General features: G+C 42.1%; 1 protein-coding gene across 1 annotated transcript; it reads right to left on the reverse strand.

Moving 5' to 3' along the window:
* Positions 1 to 4276: 4276 nt before the first annotated feature.
* On the reverse strand, positions 4277 to 8893 carry LOC120742447 (epithelial membrane protein 2-like). The gene is made up of 5 exons (XM_040045751.1): positions 8761 to 8893; positions 7145 to 7232; positions 6491 to 6599; positions 5655 to 5795; positions 4277 to 5540 (listed from the first exon to the last, which is right to left on the reverse strand). Exons 2-5 carry the CDS (start codon positions 7220 to 7222, stop codon positions 5374 to 5376), a joined length of 495 nt encoding a protein of 164 aa, XP_039901685.1. The 5' UTR covers positions 7223 to 7232; positions 8761 to 8893; the 3' UTR covers positions 4277 to 5373.
* Positions 8894 to 9119: the final 226 nt, after the last annotated feature.

Here is a 9119-nt window from a genome sequence, read left to right on the forward strand (position 1 = left end):
ATTCCTGACTCCTTCAGTCTGCATACCAAAGTATGTGTGGGCAAGATAATGAACTCTGAGTTGCTCCTATTAGTATTAACGTGTGTGTGAATATTAGACAGAGAGCGCTTAGTTTAAAAAGGGGTTGCAGTCAGGGCTGTCACCTCCCAGCAGGGCTCAAATCCACAATCTCGCCCAGGCCTTTTCTGTGTGGAGCATGTTCTCCCAGTGTCTGTGTGGGTTCTCTACAGGAACTTTGGCTTCTTCCCACAGACCAAAGACATGCAGTTAGTGGGGTTAGGTTAACTGGTTGGTTCTAAATTGTTCATAACAAATGTGACGTTGAATGGTTTACTGTCTGTGTTAGCCCTGTGACCCTGTGGCAGCTGGGATAGACTCTTGGGTCCCTTCTGTCTTCAGATTGTTTAGAAATGACCTTATAACCCAGATTGATGGGCAGTAACTTCTCTAAGATCATTGATGTCTTTCCTCCTCATCACTGTATTAACACACCTGACTGCTCCAGACCAGCAGTCCTCCAAAACTGCTTTTACAGAGGTGCTCACACTCACTGATGATCGGTTAATCAAGTGCGTTTGATTACCATTCTCTACTCTCTTAATTCCAATGAAATCAGTAAGGAAGGCATTTAGCCTTAGTGTTGGTTTAATAAATAATATCAGTGTAATAAGTCACGTGTTTTTTACAACCTCCTACGGATGTGAGGATGCTGTTTACTTATAATAATGTCCTGACACATAACACCGTAGAATAGAAAGAGTTTGCACTTTCTTTTTTACACGACTGAAGTTCAAAAATAATTCAAAGCAAGTGCGGCGCGGTGTCCTTGGGAGCTCTGAGCACCAATCCAAAGATAAAAATCAAACAAAGCAAATGAAGAAAACCTATAACAACACAGAGGGGAGCGCAGAGTGATGAAGGCCACGAGCACGCGGCTGTGTGTGTTCATTACTGTGTTTTTCTTAATGCACTTTGCACATGCGTGTTCAAGTTAGTGAAAATCTGTTCCTCATTTCTCCCCCTTTATTTGCATCTGTTTTTCTTAAGTCTCCGTATGCTGTACTTTCAGGGCCACCTCGGTGTAGAGCCATATGGTACTCTAATTATTTCAGCTGCCATGTAAACAATTAGATAAACAGGCTACAAAGAGGCTTAACCCACTACTGGCACACGTTGCTACTGTTTTTAACGCACGGCCCGTTTCATTGGTGGAAACAAAATGCGGCAATATTGAAATGAATCTAATCTAATCTAATGTTATAAAATGGAAAACACAACAGTCTCAATGTGTGACCCTGTAGCCACAATCTTTCGAGATCTGAGCTAATCTTTTAATCTCCTATCACCAGGTTAACTCATGCCATTACAGCACTCATGCAAACAGTCATCTCAAATCTGGTTTCTCACACAGTAATTCGATTGCAGTGTTTATTTACACTGAGAGTAATTACACAGGGGCTGGCGGATTTTGGGGAGAGACAATGCTGCAATGGGTCTTACATAAAACATTTCCAGAGCAAACTCTTCTCATGTTTTCTTCTGATTTCTAGAGGAAAAGTGTCGAGGCTTTTACACACTCCCCCCAGGATCTGAAAAAGGTAAAGTTTTGCGGTTTCTCCTGCTGTGTCGTTTGAAATCCGTTCCCTCATCTGTCTCTGCTCTCTCAGCCTCTCCTCCTCCTTCTCCTCCTCTTTCTACAGCAATGCTGTGGCTGTCGCTGTCAATGGAGCTCGTGAATATCGGTCTGCTGTTAATCAGCTGCATACTGCTGTCCGTGCAGCTGTGTATCAGGGCCTGGTTTCCCTCTACGCAGCACTGGGGCCAGCTGCTCAATGCTTTTGCAGCTGTCTTCACAGTCCTGGGAGGTACAATATTTAGATGCATAGTCAAATCAGAGTGACTTCTGTTAACACCGTAGAAACACCGACAGAGTGACCAGGGTGGCACATTTCCTCGTTTTGTCCTCTCAGGTCTGCTCGGGATGGTCGGTCACATGATGTTCATGCAGGTGTTTCAGACCACTGCCTCGATGGGACCAGAAGACTTCAAGCCACATAGCTACGGGTACTCCTGGGCATTCTAGTGAGTTCTTTAACCATTTATATTACGTAGAAGATGTAGAAGATCACAGTGGTTCAGCCCAATTAGTTGTTCCCTCTCTGACTCAGACCATACTGGTATGATGATAATCTATTCCTCATGTCTATTGCTAAGTGCTTGTCTGACTGACTAAAATTCTTGTTTTGGGGATGAAAACAGGAGAATAAACATTCTTTTCCTGGCACTTATGTGAATCAGACCAATTTTTTCCACACCAAATTCCTTGAGCTGTTTGTTTGGGATTCTTTGTGGGACCTCTCAATCAGCTGGGGATCAAGTCCCTCCAGCTTGACACGTTACTGAAATGCCCTCAAATCATTTGCCCACTTAAAATGACAGTTTTACAACTCTCAGCTTCTGGAAATAAGTTCTTCTGCAAACACACAGTTGCTTGATGCGTTTTAGAGACACAGTACTGTGCAAAAGTCTTGAGTCATCCCTCATTTCTTTATATATTTTTTTAGGAAATAGGTGCATCAATTTATTGCAACAGATTCCAGCATATACAGGATACAATATGTGTATATTCTATGTAGAAATACAATATAGCAAAGTCCTGTGTCCTTTTTTAAGGACATGACTTTCAGATACTGTTTATCTGCTTTAGGCCTGCCAATTCTTCTTTTCCACTTGTCCAGTATAAATAGCATAAAAGTCAGAGTTTCTGAGTTTTCCCTTTAAGTCCAACTTCCACGTTGAAGTTAACAATCCAAGATGGTAGTAGGGCACCAAAAAGCTACTCGGAGTAATATTACTACTTGTGAAAAAACAAAATGTTGTGAAACGTTTGTGATGCCGTTTCTGTTTCTCCTCCTCTGCCTCCAACAGTGTGGCCTGGCTTGGCTTCACCATCTGCATGGCTGCAGGTGTCTCCACCCTGAACAACTATACCAAAAAGGTCCTGATGGTGGGTCCCAGGCGTGCCTCCGACCTCAACCCCTGCAGCTTTAACTTTATGGGACTCCTGCCACCTGCTCCTTACTACACACCACCAAATCCTGCCTCCAACCTCACCTGTCCCCTGTCTCCTCCTCGGATCTCCCACTTGTCTCCCTACTATGCCCCCCCTTCGGAAACATTGCCGCCCTCCGCCCCCACCCCAAGGCTCACGCACTCCCATTCACTTCCTATCTCGATTTCTAAGTCCTTCCCTCCTCCCCCCTCTCACCCTGCACCTGGATCACCTTTTCACCGTCTGTCCCTGCCCTCACCATCTCCCTCACCTACACCACCCGTCTCTTACCACACGACCCTCCCAAGACACCAGGAGAGTCATTACGAGCAGGAAGAGGACTACAGCCCCCTCTGAGGACCTACACCTCTCTTAGAAATGCTGTGTGCTGGGAATATTAAACTTTATAGAACATGGTCCCAAATTCCCTCCATTTCTCAGTTTGAGGTCCTGCACCCATAGGTAGGTAACAATCACATTTACACAATGTTAGAAAACACAAGTCCTGTACTGAAAAAATATGTAATATTAACTTTTTCTGCTTGTTGTAAATAAATGTAAACACAGTTTTGCATTCTCCTGTTTGTTGTGGAGGAATTTTGGCCCACTTCTTTATAACGTCTGTGAGCACATGGGGATAATTTTGTGTTAATACACAGAGGCAGTTAAAGATATACTTAGTTTTTCCTCTCTCTTTACTTCCTTCTAAACCCATTCATGTTACTAATGGACGTCATCTGTTGTGAGATGTTGCCGTGTTTCTTCATAAGTGTGTGAATGTGAGAGTGAATGAATAGTGGAATTGTAAAGCGCTTTGGGTGCCTAGAAAACCGCTATATAAATGCAATCCATTATTATTATTATTATAAGATTACACAACTTTTTTCTATTTATTAATTTATTTATTCAGAATATTTGAATATTTGTAAAATAAACATTTTTTTTTTTAGAAAATAATAAAATTTTAACATTTGATGTGTTTCCTTTGGACTGCTTTTGTTAGAAAATAACATTTTAGTGATTCATAAACCAGTGCATTCATTTGTTATTTACAATCTGCAATGTCTGTTATTTAAATGAAGAACATGTGGATAAGGACTGAGCATAATACAGAAGCTCCTCATTATGTATAAAATGTATATCAACCTTCACTTTGTGAGCCAGTGTAGTTAATTAAGAAATCCATGTCATGACAACTGGAGAAGAAAGAAAAAACACCTCCAATAACTGATTGAAAATCACGTTTTAATATAGTAAAAATCACTGTCAGTGTCATTCATCATGACGTACAAAGGTAGCAAATATAAACAAGAGTCATGGGAAACAAATTATATTTACACACTACATCTCATACACCAAGAGTAAAGCCAGTTGCCTTTCAGTGTGGAAGCAGGTTTAATCTGGGTGATCGAATCTATGCTTTTAGAAACTAATGTGATTACATTTACAACCAGAAAAGACAGCTGAGTCTTTGAGTTATGTAAAATGGCAACTTTCAAACACTCCATGAGAACGTAACCAAAAGGCTTTTATGTGTTTTCTGCATTCACGCTGAAACAAAGTAAATTCATTTTGCCTTTACATTTAGTATTAAACTGTATCTCCGGGGTTTCACTTGATTTGGTGTCTTCCCAATTACAAACAATTACAGCACAACCTCAGCAGCATCATAATATCGGCTTTCCACCGTATATCTTTGTATAGTCTTATTATATTTTTATATATTATGTAAGACTTCAAACAGATTAGCTACGGGTTGATTGCATTATGTTTTCACTCTGTTTATTCAGTGGCACACTGTATGAAGTAATACAAGGGCAAATTAAAAATTAAAAATCAATAAACTAACAAAATAAATTCTAAACAATAAAACTCACCCATTTCCATATTATAAATGTACATTACAAACTGCTTTTTTTTTTTTTTATAATAGAGGGATATTAATAGGTCTTAGTCTATGATAGCATCTTATAAACATTAAGGCCTTTTTTTATGTAATTAAAAAAAATAAAGGATTGTTTATCATTAGATGCCCTCAATAAATCCAGCCCCACTCTGGGCTGGAAATACACTCAAATACAGCTGTGATCGACTGAGCCTGCAGAAATAAGCCCGAAACTCCGATTATCTGAAAGCAGGCTCAGTTAAACACCAGTATGTATTTGAGGAGGATCAGCAGATCTACTATATCTATAGCTGAAAATACACTAGCAGCTCAAATCTGATGTCCAAAACAGATACATGTAAACACAATGTAATTAAAGCCAGATTTTAGCTGGAAGAGCAGATTCAGTTAAGGGTTCCAGGTTTGAATTCTGGAGCTACTCCGCAGTCTTCTTGCGTAGCACGAAGTAAATGATGGAGGAGAGGAATGTGAGAGCGAAGGCGATCCACGCCAAAATGAAGCAATGGCCGTAACTACCCAGATTTTGTTCATCAGTATGGAAGCGGTCTGTGTAGATGGAGGCTGCGATCATGATGCACAGGCCTGAAGTGAAGGAAACATGGAGACGAGTGAAGATGCACATCAGCGGATGTCATACAGAGAGAGAAACACCCTCAGTGAAAGGAATAAAACATAAGAGAAAAAAGAAATACTCACAGGCAAGGAACTGAAAGACACCAGAGACGAGGAACCTCTGTCCTTTGGGGAGGGTGAAGAGCTGAGCCACAAATACGAAGATTCCAATGATGGAGAATATACAAGCTAGCACTGAGCTGGCCTGCACTGCTTGGAGGTAACCTGCAGGCGGAGCCAGAGAGAGCAAACGCAATGAAGATACAGAGTGTGTGAAAGGGTGTGGGGGGTGTAATAGCTTAAGGACACTCCCTGGAAACGGCAGCACTGCAGTCACATTGAACCTTTGAAAATCTCAGACACAGTTGCAATGCTGACAGGCAGGAACATTTCGTTCAAACACGCCAAATGCTTTATGGTAAAAAGACGCTGATCACAAACAGCTAAAACAGTCTTGTATGTTTGACTCAAGGCAATAACTGCATACCAAAGGATTAGGAAACAGTCTTCATTTGCAATGCAAATAATACAGAATTTGGGTGAGTGTAAACTCATTGTGTGTCCCACCAAATGATGCAGATAAAAAGCATGTTCCTGGATTCAACTCTCAATGCTTAAAATAGGTGTTATATTTAATATGTGAGCTCCAGGCCCTAAAGTATTGTATCAGATAGTACTCTTAAGAGAATGCACTGTATATATATTTAAATCTTAGTTATCTTCCCTTATAAATGGAGCATCACTGTTTAAAATCACAATGCAGTCACAGTGTGTTTGTGCATCTAACTGCGCCTGTGCAGCTCTGCTCAACTGACCAGCTACATGTCATAGCATCAAACTATTACTAATCTCTTACTTTGATTCTACACATACGAAAACGTAACACTGAGAGGTGCAAGCATGGAAACATGTTATCTTACTCTCTGGGTAGTATGTTGGAAGATCAACAGAATGCCATGAGTTATTCACGAAAACCCAGCGGGCCCATATATCAGTGGGCATGTTTCCGGCTGAGATGACCCACCAGGCCTGACGGGGAAGACAAAGACAATATTTGCAAAAATATTAACAGAATTCTTGTGTGCTAAAGTAAAAGCGGTGAATCAGTATGAGTGGAATTTAAACAGGTAGATACTGCAGCAGCAGTTATGGTGTGCATTTGCAGGGGGAAATTATGACAATATGAAGAAGAAATTCACTCGTTCCTTTAACTGAGACAAATCTCACTCAGGTATGCAACAGTGGCTGCAACGAAGGTGAGACTCGCATATAGGTATGTGTACTTGTGTGACGTATCTGGGTAAGACGCTCAGCGGTATGGGGTAATGACACAGAGCTCGTCACCATATATCGCACAGAAATGTCAAACATGTGGCCATCCGGAAGAACAGCTGGCCGCACGCCGAGAAGGAATGAATTCCTCAACAGATGAATCAGTCTCAACTCTTTGCCCATCCATCATGTCAGAGATGCACAAGGCCTGAAGCTAAGGGAGGAGGCCAGCAGCAATGCTGGGGCAATTATGTCTTGAGCATGGAAGAAGTCTATACACGGATAACAAGAATTGCACTTACATTGTCAATGGTGGCCGTCAGGAGGATGATGATGCAGGCGATGTGGAGAACAAAGATGGCGGCGAGGAGAATCAGCATGATGACTGTGCTGCAGAGAGGAAGGCACAACTTTAACATGTAACAGGGCGAGTAAAATAAACCAAGCAGACTAGGAGGGAACAGTCAAGCGTGGCCTACAGCTAACTCATTGTGTTGTTTGGTTTTTCTTTAGTAAAGGAAGCCTTTCGTGCGAGTCCCAAGTGTGTGCGCGCGCACACACATCCTCATGAACGCACGCATTCAGTGCACCAAAGCTAGGCCCAAACCTGGCACCCGCTCAGGGCGTGGCTTCTTAACGTCTAATTACCCTGGTTTACGGCTCCCAGTAAAAGAATCAGAGGCGCTGATGGGCAATTGTGTTTCAAACAAAATCAGTGTATCCCTGGGAAAGCAGATTCCTCTGGTATAGAGACAACTGTGGAGGAAAGTTCATGACAGGCAGATGAGTTTAGGCTTGTCTCGGGGCATGGTGATTACAGTGGAGGAACCTGCCACTCCCTAAAATAACTGTAGAGACTACACTCTGTTCTCTGCACCTTGATGCTCCACACCTGATCCCCTTAGTCTGAATCGGACCGCTCGCTATCTCCCGACTTAAAAAAGAAACTTAAGCCTAGCTTTAAAAACTGTTCCCCCTGACTGATTAGTCAAAAAAGATGACCCCGCCCATGAGATATCAGTTAGTTTAGAATTTGCTAATCTAATGTATACAAGAGCTATGTTTGGCTGTAGCTAACAATAAGGCTGCTCTGGGTGTGAACAGAGAAAGAGGCACATCTGGAATGCGCTGGTTCTCTCGGCTGGTAAAGGAGTGTTCATGGGATGGGTCCTCATACACGCTTCACACGCCCGCCAGTTCCCTTACTTTCACACGCAACCACGCACGTATACAAAAAGAAAAGGGGAGGGGGGCTCGCGCACTGTGATCGCACATACTGGCACATCCCCGCAAAGTAATTTCCCACGTTTTGCCCACTTCCAATCTAGTGACAGCGAAGGCAAATATTGGCTCTGCGGCTCAGCCTGAAGGCAGAGAACGCAAATACAGAAAGAAGGACCAAACTTTAATGAAAAAAAGCTGTGAGCAGAAAAACAACAACAATAACAACAAAGTTAAAGCTGATGCTTTCATTTAAAACACGCACACTGAGCACTTTGATCAAAGAAGACATGTTGACTGCTCCTGTGGGCTTTTCCCCCGACTAAATCTGAATCTAGCATATTTTCCATACACAAAATAGACCACATTTGTTTGAGGCAAGATGTGAGAATGTAGCAAAACCACAAGTCCTGATGCAGGAACTGAGACTGGAGCAAAACCTGGTGAGGAACAAGTTGCTTTAACGGTAGAGCAAAGAAAGGTAAACAGGCTCTACTTCACAGATGCACAGACACACACGTCTCCACACTTTAGCCTTTTTTATCATTAGCTTTTCTTATCTTCCAATGAAAAAAAAAAAAAAAACCCTAAAACATTAATGCAAAACTACAAAACAAGCTTCTATTCAAACATCACTCAAGCTTGATGAAACACCTGTAGAAAAGAAGCAAAAGAAGAAGAAGAATCTTTGACTTACTGTTAGGTGGCTGTTTGTCTCTTCAAGTCTAATTCCTCCTGCTCTCAAAGACACCGATTTCAGACTGTGTCCAAATGTACAAACACAAGTTCTACTCAATCTGCCCACTATTTTACCCTGCCCTCTTTTTAAGTCCACACCCAGGACAAGCCTCTTGCTGACTTGATCACATAATCTCTGCCCCTTTTTCTTTCTGTCCCGTCTCCACCTCCTCCTCGACTCTTCACTCGTCGTCCCACCCTCCCTCTCTCTCTATGTGTACACATACCAACGCTCAAACGGACACTTAGTTTCTCTGTGTTTGGTGTGTTTTGCCTTTGTCACTCAGCTGATGGTGGTGATTTTCTCTGGGAGGACAC

This window comes from Simochromis diagramma, unplaced genomic scaffold, assembly GCF_900408965.1.
Source record: "Simochromis diagramma unplaced genomic scaffold, fSimDia1.1 OVJJ01000150.1, whole genome shotgun sequence".
Lineage (NCBI taxonomy): Eukaryota > Metazoa > Chordata > Actinopteri > Cichliformes > Cichlidae > Simochromis > Simochromis diagramma.

Coding starts and splice junctions, on each gene's coding strand:
- LOC120742447 (XM_040045751.1), bottom strand. CDS start 7,222: ATGCTGATTCTCCTCGCCGCCATCTTTGTTCTCCACATCGCCTGCATC. Junction 6,600..7,144: donor TGACGGCCACCATTGACAAT/GTAAGTGCAATT, acceptor CTTCCCCGTCAG/GCCTGGTGGGTCATCTCAGC. Junction 5,796..6,490: donor TCCAACATACTACCCAGAGA/GTAAGATAACAT, acceptor CTCCGCCTGCAG/GTTACCTCCAAGCAGTGCAG.